At 43.1% G+C, this 22,684-nt stretch overlaps 1 protein-coding gene across 9 annotated transcripts in view; it reads left to right on the top strand.

Annotated features, from left to right (window-relative positions):
* ANK3 (ankyrin 3) overlaps positions 1–22,684 on the top strand; it is a 264,099-nt gene that overhangs the window by 83,866 nt on the left and 157,549 nt on the right. For all 9 annotated transcript variants that reach the window (XM_063133078.1, XM_063133081.1, XM_063133084.1 and 6 more), the window contains exons 2-4: positions 13,224–13,325; positions 15,542–15,640; positions 20,636–20,734. In XM_063133078.1, the coding sequence (XP_062989148.1) occupies positions 13,224–13,325; positions 15,542–15,640; positions 20,636–20,734 (300 nt within the window). The remainder of the gene's footprint in view (positions 1–13,223; positions 13,326–15,541; positions 15,641–20,635; positions 20,735–22,684) is intronic.

Here is a 22,684-nt window from a genome sequence, read left to right on the forward strand (position 1 = left end):
CCTGACCCACTCCGGAACCGGGTTTAGGAGGTCTGGATTGGCCTGCTCCACTTCGGATTTGGGGATCCGAAACGGAGCGGAGCACACCCCTACTTTGTACTGTGCCTTTATGGCTCCAGATAGGAGGAGCTACACTGCTGCAACCCCATGAATGCCATAAAAATAACATGAAAAGGTGCCCTCTAACCTTTCCCTCCTCATATTCACTACTCATTTTCCAACCCCTTGATATCAGCTTCCACTTCCGTGTTGTAATGAACGGTATCTCAATAAAACATTAATAGTAAACAAACAAACAGTTCCCTGATTCATTAAGCATTCCTTGATTAATGGCAATAAATCTTGCAGCTGTTAACAAATTCCACTCTAGTTCTCCCTTTTTTCGCAATCAATATAAGCATCCAAATATCCTAACAAAAATTACCAAAGGGTTTGGTGGATCATCATTTATATTAAGTGAATCACTTCCTCCTGAAAATATGTTAGCCTTGGGCATTCCCACCAAATAAAGTCAGGTCTTAACGAAACTGATCTACAACTTTTTCTTTTCTTTTAGGTCCCTTTAAAATATATCCTAAATGAATCACAAAATGTGTCCAGAGAAGGAAATATATGTTAGTCCATCTCTTTATTTTATTTAAAATGATTTTAGGCTTCCTAAAAGGCAGAACCCTTTAGAAATAGAGGCCTTAGCTAGACCTACCTGTTAGCACTCGACGGAGGAGGGAAGATCTCGTGATGTGTTTATCGTGAGATCCCTCCTCTGTTTACATGCGACGTGCGACAACCTCAGAAGGAGAGGTGTCACGCCCGCCATTTTTTTTACTTAAAGGGGCAGCAGCGCATGAACACTCGTGCACAAAAGGTAAGTATTTTTTAATTTAAATTACGTTTCCCGCTTCCCCCACCCTACCCCTGATGGGCGCAGTGCCCCTGAGGAGCGCTGCGCTTCGTGCACAGCTCCCAGCTCCTCACGAGGAACCTTTTGGGACCTCACCCCTGGACCATGGAAAAACTGGGGCCAAAGGGGAGGGTGAGATCATGGGGCAAGGGAGGGATCATCCCTCCCTGATCCCGGGATCCCCTGTGCATCATGTGGACGCACAGGGATGATCCCAAGGATCACCCCGGGATTTCGCCTCATCTAGTTATGGCCATAGACTCTGTACCTAAGGCAGAGGGTTGAAGATGCCCAGAGATAAACAGTAGGCATCTTAATTCTGGATATACCCTCCCTGCATTAAATCAGAAGCAACCCACTACATTGTTCTGCTCTTTGCCTTTCATGTTCAGTTTTTTGATAAAGTTCTCCATAATTCTAGTTTTTCAAGTTGGCAAGTAGGGCCAGGCTAGTTTGGTTGCTTCTGCTCTCCAGTGGTTCATTCAGTCCGTTCTTTCCTGGAGCCTGTCTTCATAGCACCGCTTTGCTGCTCCTTCCCCCTGAAACCCCATGGTATCGCTGCTGCGGGGTGGGGCAGGAAATCCCAATGTCAAGAGGGAGTGCGGGGTTTTCTAGCAGTCATCTGGGTACCAGAGCCTGCGCCCTGCTCTCTTCCCAGCTTCTGCCAACCAATTACTGGTCGCTATCCACCCTGGAATGTCCACTGGTTTGATGACGTAGCAAGGTCACACGACGGAGGGGCTGTGATGACTTTGCTTTAAAGAAAAAAGTCAGGGTAAGTCCCCGATTTCTTTGAAGCTCAGCTTCAGGGAAAAGCACCGCGGGGGCTGCAAATCAGCAACTACATCGTATAACCGATGCAGCGCCGATTTGCAGCCACCCCAGAGCTTTGAAGACATAGACAGTCCCCTGCTCTGCTGTTCTAAAGGACATATCACATGGGGTAGGAGGACAGCCAGTCAGTTCTCTTCAACATTTGGAAAGCCAGATCTGCCCACTTCCAACAGAATGTTTAAAGTCTGAAACCGTTGGCTCAATTAGTGGGTGCAAGCTAGAATGCCCCTCACAAGAAGATGCAATTGCCAGGATGGCTCACTAAAAGATGAGAATTTACATTTTTATTTTTGCCAATGACATATTTGGCAAGATCTGAGCAATAAATGAGCCTCAGTTTGGGGGCATAAATCTGCTAAAAGAGACACAGACGATGTACTGCTCCAAGTCTTGAAATGAGGCTAAAAATAATGTTCTCCAGCTTTTTGTTAAACTTATAATCTGTAGACATTGGGATGAAGGAGCAGGTTTCAGGTATAGAACAGGTATGTTTTATTTAGCATTTGAAGAAAAATTCAGAGGAGATTTGGAGTTCATCTCAAGATCTTACGTAGATGTTCATATATTTAACTGCTACAACTTTGGATTTTGCCCCAAGCTAGCAGGCCGTGAAGTACTGTAATATATAGCAAATGTTTCAGCCAGGATCCAAACAAACATGTGCTTAGTACTACAAACCTAAGAGGTCTTTGAGCTTGAGTATCTTAAACCACAGCCCTCCATATTATTTAGCAAACGGGTGGGGAGTTTAGAAACAGCTTGTGATACTTGGCATGTGGTGGTGGTTGTATAGTGCTCAAAGAAAAAAACAAAATAATCCCACTGGGTCTGCCCAAGTTCTTGCTCCACGTTCTAGTCTTCCCTGATCTGGTGCCCTGATCTGGTACCATCCAGATGCAGTAGCAGCCCAGCACATCTGGAAGGTGCTAGGTTGGAGAAGGGTTACTTTTTGGTTCTGGGCCTAGATTATTTTATTTTTTAAAATTTGCATTTTAAATTTCTTACCACATTCATCCTTTTTTTTTTGTCCCTCTTTTCTCTCCAACTGCCTCCCCCCTACCCTTTCCTCTTGAGTACTACCAGATTTAGGCTGAATAAGATTCCAAAGAACACATTTATAACCAGGGACAGAAAACTACACTATACAACCCTATGACTGAAATCAAGGAATGTTTCCAAGGAGTCCCAAAATCATTTTATCTGTGGAGAATGCCATGACTTGCACCGAGTCAAATTAGGCAGCCATCAGGGGAACCTTCCTGTCAACTAAAACTCCAACACTTCATTAGTTATTAATAGAAAAGTATGGCTAGTATTAGGAAGACCCTGACTAAAATGGTCCCAGTTGCTTTGGGACCAACAGTTTTGCTGATGGCAAAAGGGAGAGGCGGGTAAGAAATTATTATTATTATTATTATTATTATTATTATTATTATTATTATTATTATTTGCCCTATAAAATGTAATGGGAGCATCTAATGTGCTCCTATATTTATATTGTCCTGCCCCTTCTTTTATATAGCCCTATCCTGGGTTTCATTTCTTGGTCACACTATAATGTGACCCTAACTAGACATAGACAACTTGACACCCTCCAGACGTTTTCCCTACAACTCCCCTCACCCCTAGCCAGCATAGCCTATAGTGAGGAATGATGGGATTTGTAGGCCACCCCTGCCTTAGATGATGACAAAGATGAGGAACCCAAGAACTTGTGTGTGTGTGTGTGTGTTCTACAAATATAAGTAAAACCTGTGATAGTCCTGTTGCATTGCCCAAAGTTGTCTCTGAGCACGTGTTCAGCCCAAGATTTTTTCTGTACCAGAACTGGAGCTTACCCATAAATCCATTCATATAAACATCTACTCCACTGTTTTCTTCCAATGGTTCTTAATTTCAGCACCCTAATTTAGGAGAAGGGGAAAGACCGTTTGTTGTAACTAATGTTAAACCATTGGGAGTCAGAAACCCTTGCTGATCTACTGCGAATCATTTGGAGATCTACCAGTAGATCCCAATCTACTTTCTGCCCACCCTTGCACTACACCAAATTCCTCAGCAAATGGAAAACTAGCACAGCAGGGGGAGTGTTAGTCTAAGTGCCACTCTTCTGTTTGCAGATAGAGTTTTAAAAAAATGTTTTTGGAGATGTTCAAAAGTGATATTGGACTACTGGTAGGGGAAATGGTACAGTCAATTGCAACCCCCCTTTTGCTGCACATGTAGACCCATACTGTTTTATGCTGCATTGGAGGGTGCTTTCTTTTCCATGAAAATTTACACAAGGGCCTACAATTCGTGTACAAAGACTTCTTCATGCTACATATAGCAAGACTAGGAGAAATTTCCAACTGAAGTTCATCCCTCCAAAATAAGATTGTTTCCTCCATTCTATGGGAAATGCTAGCATCCTTCTGTTGGGACACAAGCCAGAATGTGTTCTGCTTGGGAACAATGGGAACCTGCTAGAGGGTTCTTTGTATAACAAAATGCAATAGGGAAGCTAAACAACAACTGAATGCTCTTCTATAAAACCATATTACGACAGTAATGTTAAATTCTGCAAAAACATTCAAATCAGCAGGAAAAGGTATTTTATGCAGTGTGGTGTAAGGCAGTAGTTTTCATATTGTGTATCTACAAACCTGGGGTGTCCTGCAGAGCTTATCATGGCATTATCCGTGAGAAGATCCATAATTTTGGATTGACGTGCTGGCCTGGTTCAGACAACACGCTAAACCATGCTGCTTAACCATAAAATGGTTAAGGGAACGCATGCGTTCCCTTAACCATTTTGTGGTTAAGTAGCATGGTTTAGCATGTTGTCTGAACCAGGCCGCTGTCAGTTTCCTGAAAGATTGCTTAACCAGCACCTCCTAATCTTCCCTTGTTTATGTGCATTGAGTAGAGCTTGCTGAGACATGCTGTCAGTTTGCACCAGCACAATGGAGAGTCCTTACATACCTGCATAGTGCTCCAGATGCACCCCTCACCAAAACCAGATCCAATTTCTATCATTCTCAGAAGGTCCTTAGCAGGCAAGTTGATGTAGAAAGATTTCCCCAAGGGCTGGAAATTTGAAAGCCACTGATGTAAATACAGTACTGACTTGAGCCAGGAAGACACAGGTTCGAATCCCCACTTTAGCTATGATGATTGGGTGGCCTTGAATGAATCACTACTTTTCTATCTCACTTCACTCACCAGATATTGGTGTACCCATGCTTAGCTCTGAAATGGAAGAGTGAAATGCAAAGTTGACACATTATGCACACACACACACACACACACATACACACACACACACACGAAATAAAACTAATTAGAAATTAATTTCAGTTGTTTTTGATTAGGATTTACCTGGTTTACACTTTCTAGACTGACTGTGGACTCGAACACAATCTATGATCAATGTCTGTACATTGTCGAGCTTGCAATGTGTTTTGCAGACACCCCCCCCAAAAAAATGTCTTTGACAGGATGCGTACGTCTGGAGAAAAGAACGTATGAAAAAAAATCCTTACTTTTGAAAAATGCACCTAAATACATCTTATTCAACGGGAGAAGAATGTGTACATTTCAAAGATGTGCACAATTGATGTGTAAATTTTGAAAAAAATACACATGAATTTTCATTCGAAAAGGGAAAAAAACAAAGATTGCAATCTGATATAGACACGAGATGGTAGGAACTCCAAAAGGGGAATTTGAAGAACTTTGATGAACCTGGGTTTTGCTTGTTTGCACATTCCTACGTCTCAGTGTCTTTCTAATGCCCCACTATCTGCACTGCAGCTATGTGTACTCCATAATTAATGTCAGGAGGGAATATGACTGCATATTCAATGCATGGGTGAGTGAAGCTCACGCACTGAAGGCCGTAGTTTCAGAGAAGAGCAATGATAAAAATCTAGAGTGCAGCCAGCTTCATTTCTGTTCCAGTCCCATTATTTGCTTGATGTCTGACCAGTCGGAAGAAGCCAATTTTCCTCTTCTTTGTTTGTACAATGGTGATTAAAAGAAAACAACTGAGCTCATAGAAATGTGGAGGCTTGAAAAGTGTTGCAAGGGGTGTTGTGTTTCCTTTCCTCTGAAAAATGCTCTCTGCATGGTACTAGTCATTCAGACAATTTGGAAATTGCAGAACACAAAAGAATTCATAATAGCATGTCAGGAATAATTATCCACCTGAGAGAGAGGATCTCTCTCTTTTGAATTGTACACTGCTGACTTCCACTTCATTTCTTGGTGAAATTGACTGTTACGGTACTTTGGGTCCCCCATCCTTCCTTAGATAATGCAATCTGTGGTTTACCAAGAAAAGGAAAAAAGGGGGGCAGTCAGCTGCCTGCTGAGAACTGTAAAAAGCAAAGCATTGATAATTTATCACAAAATGGCAGGTGCCTGGTTTTATTATATTATTATTATTACCTTTGTGGAATCTGGCTCAAAGAAAAGACAACCATTTCTAGTGAGTATGTCCGAGGAAGCAGGTGGTGATGAAGTCTGTAAAGAACACGAAAGGTAGCAGATGGAGGTGAGCTACCTCAAGGCAGAGCTGGACAAAACCAGCTGTGTATGCAGGTACAAGAGGCAGGAAGGGAAATAGTCCAGCAGATAGGTAACTGGTGCTGAAAGACACCTCTTGCCATTCCAGATGTGCTTTACTATTAGGATGTCGATGAGGACATTTTGTTCTTAGACAGTCTGGTCAATTGTATAGTGCCAGTGCAAAATATCAGAGATGTGACATTCATGAGTGCTCTACACTTGAGTTTTCTCTGTGTATATATAAGCATATATACCACTGTGTGTGAAGATCAGACACATACTTCAATTTAGCATTGTATATGCACATTGTGGATCATCCAGTGACAATTGCAGCTTTCTCAGTTTGAGCACATGTGGTGAAATAGACACTTTAAAGATACTCACACATCATGTGTGGTTTTTCTTCATATGCTGTACAGGGGGGGAAACATAGAGCATGTTTATACATAGCAATAAGCCAGGATTCCTGGTTTATTCAGGCTTGCTGTAAATGAATAGTGGGCTAATACACAGAGCCATTCACTCCTGTTTTGGTTCTGCTGCTCATGCAAGCAGCTAGACAAACCAGAAATGGATAGCTTAGTGTTATTCCTGAACACAGGATCCTGGTTTGTTTTGCCCAAACAAGACAGCAATAAGCTAGAGTTTGCTGTTGGCTTATGAATCCTGGCTTGGGAGCAACAAACATGGATACTGGATTGAGTCATAATGGTAAGCTATTCATTTTGTTTGTTTGTTTATTTGCCTGCTCTTGTAAGGAACGGGGGAATCAAAGCAGGAACAAAAGGGCTGCAGGCAGCAGCACAGAGTTCGTGCACATTGAGTTTTCATAAGCCAGGATTTCATGATCAAATTGACATGTGAACATGGCCATTGTGTATGAGCAGTCTTGGATGTGGTGTTTTTCATGCTGTGAAAAAGACAGCAATTTGTATCAGAATCATCTCTTTAGCAAGTAAAAGTTTGACTGCAAGGCCTAGGAGTTTGAACCAAGATGGGAATACATGATATAGGGGCAGTTTCTGGATTTGCATATATAGGGATAGTCAAATGACCAATGTTCAAGATTGCTAGGATTCTCTGAATATTGTCTCATCACTCATCTTATACTCGATTCCTTTCACGTTTATGGTCACTGCTTGCTCTGTGCAAATCGGAAAGTTGCACAGATCAAGATGTGATTGAGTGTGAAATTTGCACACATTTCCCCAAATTTGCACAAACTTTCTTCCATAGACTAAAGCAAGGCTGATTTAGTCTACAAGGAAATTTGCACAGAATCCAACTGGGAAATTTGCACAAATCACGTGGCTGATAATTTGCAACCATTTTTGGCAGACGCGTGCTCGCACTCACATTCAGGGCTTTGAACAGGGGCATGCTTCCACGTTTTGTGAGCAAAACCATAATTCCCATAAACATCCCTATGCACATCATCCTGAAAGTATGATTCAGTAGTATTTATGTGTGTATATCTAAATAAATTAAGAATAGTAGCACCATGGAACATGTAGGAAAAGAGTTTTTCCTTGCATGTTCAACTTCAAGGGTTTTCAAAACTCAGAAAATCAAATTATTAGACTGTAAGCCTGAGGGCAGGGACTGTCTTTTTTGCTAAGTGTAAGCCGCTCCGAGAGCCTTTTTTGGCTAAGGAGCGGGGTATAAGTATGATAAATAAATAAATAAAATAAATAAATAAAAAAGGTGTTGTCACAATCTGTGAGGAACATGGCCAGTAGAAGACCCACTGAAATTAATACGAAGGCACTGTATTCAAGTCTTGCACATCTTTGAATGAATTTTCTGCAGAAGGAGTTTATGATAGATTGTGTCTATGATATGGATAAGTGTAACGTATTTCATCTGCATTGTAACACTACGCTTGCTTACTTAGAAGCCACTTTACTTTTATGGAACTTATTCCTTAGAACAAACTTCCCCAACCTGGCTCCGTCCAGATGTGTTGGGACTAAACCTCCCATGATCCCCAGCTAGCATAACTCATAGCCTTGCTTGGCTGCATATGACAGGAGTTGGAGAAAGATGGCTCAGAAACTAAATATGCATTGAGTTCCACTCTACAAAAACCAAAAGCCAGAATCGCTTTTGTTTCTATTTTATTCATTTGTTCCTAATGGGAAGAGACATTGGCAATGCATTCAGTGAAAAAGCTCAGAATTTTGTCTGGACTTCCCAGACTTTACAGCATAGCTTTTAATTGTGAAACTCCTGAACTTGAAAATGCCATAGGCTTTGTTTGTTTTTCCTTTGTTCAAAGTAACAGTAACATAGGAGTGAAAAGTTAGAAAGCATTGTCCAAGGACAAGGAGACCTTTTAAAAATGCAGGTGTGTGTGGAAAATACAACCTTCAATTCGATGCCAACACTCTGAAGGGATAGCCAGCCCTTTGAAGTTAGGGAACCTGTGCCTTTCAGTGTTGAGGCAATTTTGACAACTTTTCATGTCACAGTGTTGCAGGTGTTTGAAAAATTCGACCTGCCAAAAACCCTCTTTGACAAAAGCAGTAGAGGTACAGGCACCATCACTTTGAAATCCTTGCCCTTAAGTCTTTGCCCATCAGGCTCTTTCTCCATTCAGTCTTCACTCCAGCATCTGCGAGGAATGGGTTCACAAGCCACGTTCCCCTCCAAAGCACCCCTCCCCCACTCTGGCCAGAAGCCGCTGAAAACTGCTGATGGCGCTTTTTACCACCTGCTGACTGTGTCAAATAGCCGGTTTGTTAGGCTGTGACAGAAAAACTCTCTGAGGCCTTTGGTAATCCTGATAAAATGCTGGCTTTTCCCAATATGAGCCTGTGTGTCTGCTAGTTTGATGGAGCTTCAACGTCACCTGTCCCCCTGTAATGATGCGCATTCTTCACAGCAGCGAGTCAGGGCTGGAAGCGAGTTGGGTTGCCATTGTGGTTTCAGGAAAGGATGGGCTTTGGTGGAGTGGGGGGATTGTTGGGGGGGGGAGACAACGTGTGGCAGAGTGGAGGGAGGCAGAGCCCAGCCGAATCTGGAGGAAGATAGCTGGTCAGGGTGGAGCTACAATGGACGTTGGAGAGTAAGGTCATGGCTAGATGACTGTTTATCCTGGGGATCACCCCTGTGCATGATCCCTCCCTTGTCCAAGGGATAATGGGCACCACTTTTGTCCCGGTTTTTCCCGTGGTCTCGGGATTGTCCCAAGACTGTGGGACATGTGGGCACCTGTCCCGGTTTCATCCCGGCTCCTCGCGAGTAACTGCAAGGAGCTGGGCATGGGGCATGGAGCTCCTCAGTAGTGCTGTGCCCATCGGAGGTGGAGAGGGGGGAGCTGGAGGTTGTTTTTTTAAAAACACCTCACTATTTGTGCTGGGGTACTGGGGCGCTCACCTTGAATAAACTAAAAACAAAAACAAAATGGCCAGCGTGATGTCCTCCGTCCTCCGGGACGTCACGCGCCATGTGTAGACTGGCCTGAGGATCTTGCAATCACCATATCGCGAGATCCTCCCCCCCTCCCTCCTTCTACACTGGGCTGGTGTAGACATGCCCTAAGATGAGGAGTCTGGGTGGAATCTAAGATGTTGGGGACGTACTACTTTAAAATGGTTTATGGCTAGAAGCTACCAAAATTTGGGAGGTCAAGGCTGGTGCCTGGCAAAATGTTGTGTTTTACGTACTTTGGAGTCCCCAACCATAGTTTGCCGGATACAATGCAGTTTTCCTGGAAACTGTAGAAGTTTTTTGGCTTTATAATCAGCCAATGTGCTTTCCCAGTATAGGGAACCCACTGGGCCCAAGTCCCTGCCTGAAATTCAGTTCTGAAGCCTCAAATAGCTGCTAGTCATATGTTGCTTGGAAGGAAGGAGACGTAGCTCAGAGTTATAGTTTGTAAGCGTGATGGCACGCCCTCTTTTTTTATTGATGTAAGCCATTTTGGGAGACAGTAATTGTCTGAAAAGCAGGATAAAAATGCAGTAAAGAAATAAACAGCACTTGCTAGCTGATTGTGCCAGCGCAGGGGAAGAGAGATTTGAAGGGTTTACATATGTATCATACATGCCTGCACATACCACCTTTCTCCCAAAGCACCCAAGGTGGTTTGCAGTTTAAAGAAATAGTCAACAATCTAAGATACATGTCACAAAAGACTGGGGGGAAGGCATGGGGACAGGAAGATCAGCAAACCTGGGGGCTGTCTATACATCTTTATTATATAATGCAGCTGCCAGATTGCAGCCACCGCGGAGCTTTTCCCTGAAGCTCCGTGTTAAAAAAAAAGTCAGGGACTTACCCTGACCTTCCCACCATGTGACCTCGCTCCAGTGTCAAGCCGGGGATGTTTCAGGGCGGATGCTGACCACTGATTGGTTGGCGGAATCCGGGCAGGGGGCAGGCCCGATGCAGTGATTGGCCACCAGAAAACCTGCACTGCCTTTGCAATGAGGATTACCTGCTGCCACCCCACCGCCGCAAAACCATGGGGATTTAGCAGCAAAGCGGCACTGTGAAGGCAAACTCTCAGAGACCAACTCATGCATAATGTTACACAATTAAATGGATGCTGATTGGAAGCGGTTCTGTAAGAGGAGGATCCAAATGGCAGTGCACTTGTCCCCATTCTTACCACCACCCCCAGCATGTTGAGTGACTAGAAGCAAAAGATGACAGGGCTTCTGTACCTTTTAGGAGCTGAACCAAAAGGAATTTCAATGCATGTAGTGTCCCCAGGCCCCTTCCATCTGCTACATAACTATTGAAATTAAAGAGGCACTATCCATCTTTGTCCGGTCACGATAATGCAGGGATTGGCAACCTGAAGTCTTCGGACTAATTTCATGCGACCTTCAGCCTAAATTCAAAAAGCCCTCTCTCTACATGAGATCGCTTTAGACCTCTGGCAAGAGCAATTTGGCCCTTCCCTGGCAGCCGACATGACCTCTTGCTTACCTCTTCTGACTAAATCCACAATTTCACAATTTTTAGTTTTCATCTTACTTAATATATTCAGTATAGTTCCTTGGTGTTTGAGTCTTCTGATAATACATGAGTTCCAGTTATGGAATCCTCATTGTTGTGCACATTGCTATAACAACTCTGGAGCAATGGATGCATCTGCCCCAACACTGGGAGTGGGAGGGGAGAACATTGGAGACACATTACTTGTTGAATCTTGACTATTGAAGTCAGGTTCCACACAGATGTAGGCAACTTAATTGTTACTTGGCAAGGTTCTAAACATGGGCGTACAACAGTATTTCTTTTAGGCCAAGGTAAGAGAGGAAGGCTAGGTGGTTGTTGTGTTTCTCAGAAAATTCCTGCTTTTGATGGGAGGCAAATGACGAGGCTTGCTAAGTAATCCACAAAGTTTTTATTAAGCAACAAACGTCTCTTCTATCTGAAGAGAGTCTAACCTCTTGGAAATGTCCCCCTAGGCAAAAATATGCAAACTAAGCAAGACAGTTGTCCGCTCAAGAAGAATAGGAAGCCACTTCCCAAACGCCCATAACTTCAAAGAGCCTGGTGTGGAGGCAGGTTCTGGTGTAATCGAACCGACTTTCTCACACCTTCCTTCCGACCTGTGCGTTTGAGCTTCTGCTGGACCCTAGTATCAGCTAGCTTGTCAGGACGCTCACCTCCAGAATTAACCTCACTTCCCACTGAGTGTGTAGGATTTGGCCTTGAGGAGATAAGCTCTGGAGAGGGCTGACTCCCAGCAGGGGAATCGCCCATGAGAGCTTCCTCCCCCACTGGTACAGGCTGGCTGGTGTCTGGCGCTGCATCTTTTAGTTCTGAATCTGACTCTGATTGATTACCTGAAACATCTCCCAAAACAGGGGCAGTAGGATTAGTGGCATTCAATGCTGGCTCCAGGTTTTTGAGGGCTCTTGGCCAATACACTCTCAATGGGGCCTTCCTCAGGAAGCCTATCTTTGCACCACCATTGTCCCTAGCTGCTATTGCTCCTTAACTTCTTTCTCATTATTGCTATCATTTTTGCTTGCCTGACAAGCATAGAACCAGTGAGCAGATAGGCCGTAGAATCTGCTATTCCCTTTCTCACCACCACCATTGTGTGGGCCAGAGGGAGAGATAGGTGAACCATCACACTGCACTGGTGAAGAGGAGGAGCAATCAAGGAGGCCCTCACCAGTAGGTCCCTAACCATGCCTATCCTTGACATTGGCCCTGCTTGTCCTTAAGAGATGGGATTTGGCCCATCTGTTGCTGGTTTATTCCTATATTTAACATTTGTGTGCTAAATATAGGAACTCTGATTATGTTCTGTTCCTCTTGCTTGACTTTGTACCCAAGCCACCTTCACCCACAACTACCCTCTACTTTCTTTGTATAATGTAAACGTACAAATCCCTCCGAACACCATTCCATGGCTATACGCTGAGGAATACTGTGACCCAATGCCACCAAGATTACTTCCCTAGCTTGATTTTCTAAATGCTAGACCCCCTTAGGTTCACACATGTATGATTCATAGGTTTCTTTTTGCATAAGGTACAAAGAGCCTGATGGGGGAGCTGAAAAGACATTCCTGACTTCATTCATTTGAAGCATTTTTACCCCACTGTTCAACCTGACATGTCTCCAATTATCACAAATGTGTCATGATCTCTGTGTGTGAGGGATTTGAAAAAGGGGGGATTTTCAAAAGTTTACTTTCTTTCAAAAAGTACTCAAATACCGGGTTAAGAGTTAAGTGTACAAATGAAGCACGTTATTGATTCACAAAATGTGAATCATCTTGGTGCAGAATCAGAATCATGTTGGCTCGTGTGTGGGAATGTTCCCATTTATTTATTTATTTATTCATCATATTTTTGTCCCACTCGTCAGCCAAAGAAAAGGCGCCCAATTGTTATGTCAGCTTAATTCAGATTATATCTCAGGTTCAAATTTTTAAATGTACATTTCCTCTCTGTTTCTTTTACAGTCTGACACCAATGCAAGTTACCTACGTGCTGCCCGGGCGGGCAACTTAGAAAAGGCTCTTGATTATTTAAAAAGCGGAGTGGACATCAACATTTGCAATCAGGTTGTAGAAATATTTGATTAATCCATGTTCCATTTTTGCTACTTACGTGTTTAGATTTGTGTCTACTTTTTGAGAATACCAAACAATAACTAAAGCTTAGACAATTTGAATGGACTATTTTGTATCCTCTCTGTGGATTTATTTATTTATTTATTTATTTATTTATTACATTTCTATACCCCCAATAGCCGGAGCTCTCTGGGCGGTTCACAAAAATTAAAAACATTCAAAGTATAAAACAACAGTATAAAGCCATAATATAAAATACAATATAAAAGCTCAACCAGATAAAAAAAGCAGCAATGCAAAATTACAAATTTAAAACACCAAGTTAAAATTTATTTATAGACTGTTAAAATGCTGGGAGAATAAAAAGGTCTTCACCTGGTGTCTAAAAGCATATAATGTAGGTGCCAAGCGAACCTCCTTAGGGAGCTCATTCCACAGCTGGGGTGCCACAGCAGAGAAGGCCCTCCTCCTGGTAGCCACCTGCCTCACTTCCTTTGTCAGGGGCTCGCGGAGAAGGACCCCTGAGGATGACCTTAGGGTCCGGGCAGGTACATATGGGAGGAGGTGTTCCTTCAGATAACCGGATTATGATATTATTATTATTATTATTATTATTATTATTATTATTATTATTATTATTATTATTATTATTAGCCAAATATTACCAAGAATTGTATGAAGAATAAAACATATAGTTCCCAACTTACAGTACAAGGGAGAATAGATGGGAGAAAGAAGATATTCAGTTGCATTAAGGCTGCAGTCCTATGCAAGGAAGTGTGTCCCATTAAACATAGGAGTGTGCTGCAAAGTCACAAAATGACTCAACAGGCCTCAAGTGTTTTCTCTAAGTCTTAGCTACAGAGAGCTTCAGCTATTGGGCAGTATAGAAATGCAATAAATAAATATGTTAAAGGCACAATGCAGCCATACAATCTCCGCAGAGAATTTATGTCTAGAATATGCTCCAAACCTGAACTTGATATTGATTCTTGTGTACAACATACACCCATTTGACTGCTATAGCAGTATTGTCCATAAACTGGATCCCTCCGTGTTGCTCTAAGGTTAATATTTTGCAAGTGAAATGTATGACTGTTAGCTTGTGCAAATATATAGGGTGTATTTCTCGCCTGCCCAAGGGCCTCTACTTCCCTTGCTCGGCTTCGTCCGTTTTCGTCTGCTGCCCCTTACGCCTGGAACGCTCTTCCAGAACATTTGAGAACTACAAGTTCAACCACAGCTTTTAAAGCTCAACTAAAAACTTTTCTTTTTCCTAAAGCTTTTAAAACTTGATGTTGTGCAGACTTCTACTGTTACTTTCTACTGTTAGTTTTTCCCTACCCTGTGCCTGCTTACCCTTCCCTGTACCTGTTGGCATTCTCTTCCCCTCCTTATTGTTTTACTATGATTTTATTAGATTGTAAGCCTATGCGGCAGAGTCTTGCTATTTACTGTTTTACTCTGTACAGCACCATGTACATTGATGGTGCTATATAAATAAATAATAATAATAATAATAATAATAATTTGAAAGGCCACACTCTGGCTTCATCAATTTATTTCCAGCTTGCTTTGAAGAGACATGGTTTCATTGCAAGTGGCGTGTACATTTCACTTACTTACTGCTTAACTGATGAATCCCTTATTCACATATGTAAAAAAGTACATTGTAAGAGAATATGAGATGGATACCATTTTAAGGCACAAAGGCTGTAGTCCTTGGGAGAACTTGCTTACCATCAATGTACATCATACTGTATAAACCAAGGTAGGCACTGTGTGGCCCTCCAGATGTTGTTGCACTGCAATGCCTATCAGCAGTGGTACAGGATGATGGGAATGGCAGTCCAACATCTGGAAGAGGCCACAAGTTGCCTGCCCCAGTATAAACAATTGACCATGGTAATTGTACTTATCCAAAGGATGTGTATTATCACACATTCTGTCTCTTACACAAGATTTGTAGTATGTTATACTGCATAGGTAGTTTACAACTCTGAATTGTATATTGCTTCATGGAAACAATTACTTCGAAAGTGGATTTGGGAAGGTCTTTCTTTCTTTCTTTCTTTCTTTCTTTCTTTCTTTCTTTCTTTCTTCAAGTCCTCATCATATTGGAATGCGACCTTTAGGCCTCTTGACATATCACTTGTTGTTCTGGGCACCCTGCATCAATCTTTCCCATTCCTTTTTGTTTTTATCAGAATGGGTTGAACGCACTCCATCTCGCCTCCAAAGAAGGCCATGTAGAAGTTGTTACAGAACTGATACAGAGAGGCGCCAATTTGGAAGCAGCAACAAAGGTCTGTAGCTGATATCTAAATGTCCTACTGTTTTCCTACACAGATTCCACACTTGTGAAGTGTCGGCCAGTTGATGCCAGTAGACAATAAGGCTTTAAGCCAGGCCTGTAGCCAGAGCCTAAAAGACGGTGGGCCTTAAAGGTCGGTAGCTGCAGGGAAAAGAAAGGCATATTTTTATGTGTGAAATTGTGTGTTACACTGTTACAGAGACCAGAAATAGGCAAATTCATGTCAGGAGATTAACTTTCCTCCCTTCAGTTCCAGCCCACATTTCGTATAGTCAATAAACAGAAGTGGGAATGGGGCCATAGTTCAGTGGTTGAAAATATGCTTTGCATGCAGAAGGCACCACTCCCTCAAACTCAGGTGGTGAGCTTTAAGGTGGATTCCTGCATTGAGCAGGGGGTTGGACTCCATGGCTTTATAGTCCCCTTCCAACTCTACTGTTCTATGATTCTACTTGATTGAATTTAATCACTCACTCACTCACTCAATCAACCAATCAATCACCCCACCAGTTGGGTGCCCATTATCAACTTCTGTTGGTACACCAACTACGCCCGTTCCTGGATAGGGATATACCTACCCACGGTCATTCATGCAGTGGTAACCTCACTGCTAGACTACTGTAATGCATTCTATGTGGGGCTACCCATGTGTGTGGTTTGGAAGCTGCAACTATGGAGAACGCAGCAGCTAGGGTGCTCACAGGGACTCCTAGCTATGCTCATATAAAACCTGTGTTAAAATAACTTCACTAGCTACCTGTTAGCAGGGCCGGTGCCAGAATTTTATGCACCCTAGGCAAGGTGAGCTACTTGCAACACCCCCCCCCCCAAATTGCCAACTCTGATTCAGCTGTTCAAGAAGCGTTTCTGAACTATTATATTTTCCTTTTATTATGTTTTTTCGTAAAATAGCTAATTTGTATAAAACTGTGACCCTTAAAGGCCAGTACTGCGCCCCTCTGAGGTCTGCGCCCTAGGCGTCTACCTAGTTGGCCTAATGGTAGCGCCAGCCCTGCCTGTTAGCTACAGAGCCACATACAAGGTGTTGTTACCTTACAAAGCCCTAAACAACTTGAGACCAACTTACCTAGCAGACCGCCTTCCCTTGTATGCACCCGGGCAACAGCTATGATCCTCAGAGTAGGCTCTACTGGCCATTCCGAAACGAACAGAATGCTGCCATGAAGAACCTCAGTGGTGGGCCTTCTCTGTGGTGGCACCCACCCTCTGGTGGACCATCCCTCATGCGGTTTGGGAGGTGGAAAATGTAACATCCTTCAGACACATCCTGAACACATACCTTTTCACACAGGCTTTCCCTGGTTTTTAGCTTAGCTGGTTTTATGTTGCATTTTTTAAAAAAAACTTTTAACATTTTAAGAGTATATGATATTTGTTTTTCTTTATGGTTTTAATGATGCACTGCCCAGAGAGCCTCAACTAATGGGCAGTATAAAAATGTAACAAATAATCAATAATAATAAAAATAATAATTTAAGACTTGCAGTCTCAAATGGTACAGCCCAGCTACAGATATATCACATGGGCTTCAGAACACCTAACTTTGAAGCAAGGGGCAGCATCCAATGTAGCATTTGTGTAGCATTTTCCAAGGGATCTGGGGGCTGCCAGAAGAAGGAACCAGCAGGTTCTTCCTAGAATTCCCTTTTTCCAAGGCAACATTGGATGTCTCACAGTGACAGGTAATATTTTTAGGATTTTGACAGGAACCCAGTGATTGCAAAATACATATTGCCAGCTTCCACTTTCAAACAAACCTTTTACATTTTGGGAGGAATGGGGTATAATCCTATCCTGATGCTCATAAGCCTCCAAACTCGGAGGCTTACGGGCATCCCATGCAGAATGGGAGGAACAGTGGAGGTGATCATCACCTTCGCCGCACTTCCCGCCCTGCATTTCAGCTGTACGCACTTTTGCCCATCTAGCAGGGGTTCTGTGGACTGGGAGGGAAGGAGGCTGGAGAGTCCTTGGGGTACCACGGAAGCCAGCCTCCCCAGTCCCCTCCCCTCCCCAGCCACAGAACCAATCTGTTAACCTCCTGTCTGAGGTCACTTTTGTGAGAGGCAGCTGCTGCGGTTCTCTCTGTGCCAGCTCTAAGGAGAGGAGGAGGGAGCACGGAGTGCGGATTCTTGGATCCAAGATCAGAGCGCCATCCCCGACCTTAAGTGACCATAACCATAAGTGTTGGTTATGACCTATAAAGCCCTATATGGCTCGGTTCCAGGTTATTTGAAAGAACGTATTCTCCCTTTTGAGCCTGCCCGTGCTTTAAGATCTTCTGGAGAAGCCCTTCTTTCAGTCCCACCATCTTCACAGGCGCGCTTGGTGGGAACATGGGAGAGGGCCTTCTCGGTGGCTGCTCCAGTGCTCTGGAACTCTCTTCCCAGGGAAGCTAGGCTGGCTCCCTCCTTGATGGGCTTTCAGAAGCAGGTTAAAACTTTTTTGATCCAGCAGGCCTTTGGAGAATAATCTGGCCCTCCATCTATGTTAATGTCTTATAATTTTGTTGTGTATTTTAAACGTTTATGGTTTTGTTTCCCCCCCCCCTGTATGTTTTAAACTTTGTAAGGCCACCTTGAGGCCCAGCATTGGGCAAAAGGCAGGATACAAATAATAATAATAATAATAATAATAACAACAACAACAACCACTACCTAGGGCCAATTCGACCCTTGGGCCAAAATTGTTATCTACTCCCTGGTCTATGGCTTGAGATTCATGGCCTATAAGCTCAGTAACCAGTCTACATGCTGAAAGCACCCAACTATATTATGCTCTGAAATCTCATAGTTCTAAATGGAGGATTTGATTCATTATTTTGAATGTATTAAGTTGACTAGGGCAGCTTTTTTGCCACTTCAGTTTGCTGAAATAAATTTCACACTGTCTCGTGGGCAGGGTGATCTGATGCAAAAGTGGAAAGGGCTATGGTTGTCGAGAAGAAGAAGGAATTCTGTCAGATGTGACTTGTCAAGCAAAGATGGGAGAAGTTGCAGTTGCTGAAATTCTTTCTTCTGCACAGTTCTTGCATAGATGGAAGCATCGTTTGCATCTGGTCACCCTCAGTATGGAAAGTCTGTTCGTGAAATCCAAATAAAAACATGCAAATTAGATTCAGTCTTGTAATGCATATTTCATGTAGCCCTCATTACTAAACAGTCTTTCCTAAGCATTAATGACTACATTAGCTCATAAAATTTACTCATATAATTATAAAATCGTAGGCTATTTTTGGATGATATGCATTAATATGTTTTAACCGTAACATTCTTATATAGTCAGGTGAGTCATGAACTGCAGTTTTCTTTGAACAATAAGATTTATTTCCAAGAACAAGGAATGGAGTGAATAGTGTGTGTGTGTGTGTGTGTGTGTAGGTGTGTGAGAGAGGTATGTGTATATACAGTAAGTAGTTTGTGCATTCTTGTACATATGCACACACGTGTGCAGCCTTCAGTCCCAAAAGGATGTGCTCAGCTAAATGGACAGTGGTTGGGAGAAGGAGTATTGGACCTCCTTATGAGTAAGCACATAGTGAGATCTTGCCCATGGGGTTGGGTGCTGCTGGATCCTTATGTGGAAAATAGCACAATATTACAGATTGTGTGGAACCATCATTTTAATGCTGCTTCCAGGTGTTTGTGGTAAAACAATGCCTCGGCAGTGCTAAAGAGCCCTAGTGTGGATCGAACCCTGCCTCTTGGTGGGAGTATTAGAAACTTGGTGGGAGACAGAAAGAAAGGGGAATACGTGGAGGCAGTTGCAACTGATTAACTTTTGCATTGTATCACCCAACCCTGGAACTGGATGTGTGTGGTAGCCAAGGACATTATGAAGATAAAAGACAAGGAAACTAATATATCTGGTTGTGAAAGCATGACAGGATCACAAATTTTCATTCTCCATGCAGAATGGCTGGTTCAGACATAATGATAAATCATAGTTCAGTATTATGAGAACAAGCCACAGCAAGCCTCAGGCTCACATGCTCTGCTCTCCTCCTCCAATGGGGCCACAAGGAGGAATTTGGAAGCTTTTCCGTCTGTTTTAGGTTAACCACGGCTTGTCTTGTTGTTCAAACCCAAACAAATGGTGGTAAATGTTAACTATGATTAGCGGAAACAAGCCAGCTTCATGTGTGATATTTGAAGCTGGCTTGTTTTCACTAGCCATAGTTTACATTAACCACTCACTGCTTGGGGTTCAGACAACACACCAAACTGCAGTTAATCTATAATGAAAGTGGAAGTTACTAATCTCTTCCTCATGACCGTGGCAGAGCTATGATGGATTAGCATCATGTCAAAACTCAGCTTTTGGGATAGAAAGTCCCCTAAAAATAATCGGTTACTGAAGATGCTCAGACAGTGCAGTGCATACATAAGGGTCCTTTTGAGCCCACTATTTATGTACAGTGGAACTTCACACTCACACCCCCAAACAGTGGATGCCAAGGGTTGGGGCATCCTATGAAGCAGCATTCTATAAGGATTGAGAGTCTGATGCCAAAAGGATAAAACGGCAGTTTCCCTCCTATTTCCCCCCCACACACACACACACCCTCCGTGCACATGCATGCAGATAACTGATAATTTGTTGCTGCATGGTAAAGGGTACCAAAAAAATAAATCAAAGCAGCTATGAGTCACCTGCTTAATGGCATGGCCAGCAATGACCTTACACACACTCTGTGTGTGTGTGTTTCTGTAGATATACACATCTATTTTGGCAACGCCCTTATTAGAGATTTAGGTTCACGCTTGTATGAACCTAAATCTCTAATAAGGGCATTGCCAAAATAGTTCGGAAGACCCCAGCAATACCTATATTATATATAGAATCCCTGAAAGTAAATCCCGAGTCTGCTGTGCTGTCAACATATATTCCACCGTTTCTTCCTGCTGAGTCTTCTGTTGGAGAGCACTGAACATTTTTCACGTTCCGTCCCCGTCTCTCGTTTCAGAAAGGAAACACAGCTTTGCACATAGCATCTCTGGCTGGGCAGACCGAAGTGGTGAAAGTGCTGGCTACCAATGGAGCCAACGTCAATGCGCAGTCTCAGGTAAAATGGCTATGCTTGAATGTCTCTGTGCTTAAAGGTATGAGTTGGTGTCTATTCTCTTCTGTCCTTTTCTTCTCTTTTAAAAATGTAATGACGTTGTTGTTTTTTAGAATTAATGTTTGGAAGAAGGTACTGGGCAGAGTGATTTCCATAAAAGAATAGCTTCCTCTGCAGTTAACCAACAAGAATGAGTTGAATGCTGCCCTCTGTGTGATCCAGAACGCCCTGCTCCTGTGCTTAAAGTGTCAAGTAACACAGCGAGCAGCAAAACGTCTTCCCCGTCCTGTTTGAAGGCTGCCTTCCATTATCATCCAAACTGCATTGTTACATGGCTGGAATGGCTAATGATCAAAGCAGAACAGTAGAGAATCCCTGGCCCTACTGCCAAGTTGCCAGAATTGAAGCATCCAGAAAAGGGGTACTTCACAATTTCCTTGTAGTTTTAAGGGAAGTGCCAAAACGAAATAAAGCACGTTTCAGTCAGTGTGGCTTCCCTGCAATTATGAGATTAAGAATCCTGTGTCTAGTCTCGATAAAAAAAAAAAAAGGTTTGTGAAAAGGGAGGTTTAAAACTGCCTTCCCCAAGCTGGTCATTTGGGGACCCCGCTAGACTATGGGAAACTAAATCTCCCAATGTGTTGGACTAAATCTCCCATCTTCCCCGGCCAGCATAGTCATTGGGGAAGGCTGGTTTAGTCATTTTTAAAAAAATAAGTTTTTTGAAATAAGGTTTTAGTGTTCTTGATCATGGATAATTAATACACACACACACACATTTTATGTTCCTCATGTGGACAAGATAAAATGATTTTGAATTACTCAAGGCCAGTTTGACATTTTACGTTTTGGATTCTAGATTTTAGCATTGAGGTTTGCCCGTAGAGTTCTGGAATAGCTGCTTTTATAGGTTTTATATTGTATTTCCTATGCTATTGGGCTGACTTAAATTTTTTATAAATAAATAATTAAGCCACAGAATTGGGTCATGTCACGAATCCTGCGGGTGCATGTATGTGAATATGTTCTATCAGAATGGGTCATTCATTCAACTTTGATATTGATTACCTTGGCCACAGTGGTGCAGCAAGGGCTGGACCCTGAGGCAAAAATATAGGGCCCCATAGTCTAGCGGGGTCCCCAAATGACCACCCAGAGAGCAGCAGGTGATGAGGGCATCAGGGTAGCAGATGCAAACTTCATTTTATGATAATGTGATGATTCATGTAAGCTTAAAATGCAAAACTGCAGAAGGCTCAGAGTTTTGTTTTTAACCAGGGTTGGCAAACATTTTAACATAGAGGGAACATTGAAGCACCTGTAAAGCATGGAGTAGTGGTTGGGAAGAGAAATGTTAGTTGTGTGTCTCACCCATGAAGTAATATATAAGGCTGACTAAAGGGGATCCCTAGCTGCACCACTGCTTGGCCATGATCCTGTTTCCTCCACATGTGGAGAGCAAGGCACAGAGAGGCTCCAGTGTAATGCTCACCTCTCCTCCTCACTCTCCTGTACTGGGAACACTGCTGCAGTATTAGTTGCACCATGATGCACCAGATCATTGGTGTTGAGCAAAGGCCCTCCTGCAACTCACCTCAAAATATCCAGAATCCCATTCTTCAATAGTGCTATATTGGAGTCTCAGAACCTGCCAAAGCTGCCCCCGCTGCTGGTCGCCCTGGGCCAGGCCTCAGAGTGCTTGCAGCTCATGGCTCGCGTGGGCCTAGGCTCCTGTTCTTTTGCCAGAGTGGATGACAGAGCGACCCCTGCCCTGCCTTGTGCCACTGTTCTTCCGGCTATGAGTAGCTTTCTTGTCAGGGGCCTGGAGAGGAGCAGGCTGCTGGATATTTCAAGGGCAGGAACAAGAGAATCTGACGTGATGCAAATGGTCTGGTGCATTAAAGAGGACACCCAACCTGCATGGCTGGAGCTGGGAGGGTTTGTAGTAGAATC

Source organism: Elgaria multicarinata, chromosome 8 (assembly GCF_023053635.1).
Source record: "Elgaria multicarinata webbii isolate HBS135686 ecotype San Diego chromosome 8, rElgMul1.1.pri, whole genome shotgun sequence".
NCBI classification, from domain to species: domain Eukaryota; kingdom Metazoa; phylum Chordata; class Lepidosauria; order Squamata; family Anguidae; genus Elgaria; species Elgaria multicarinata.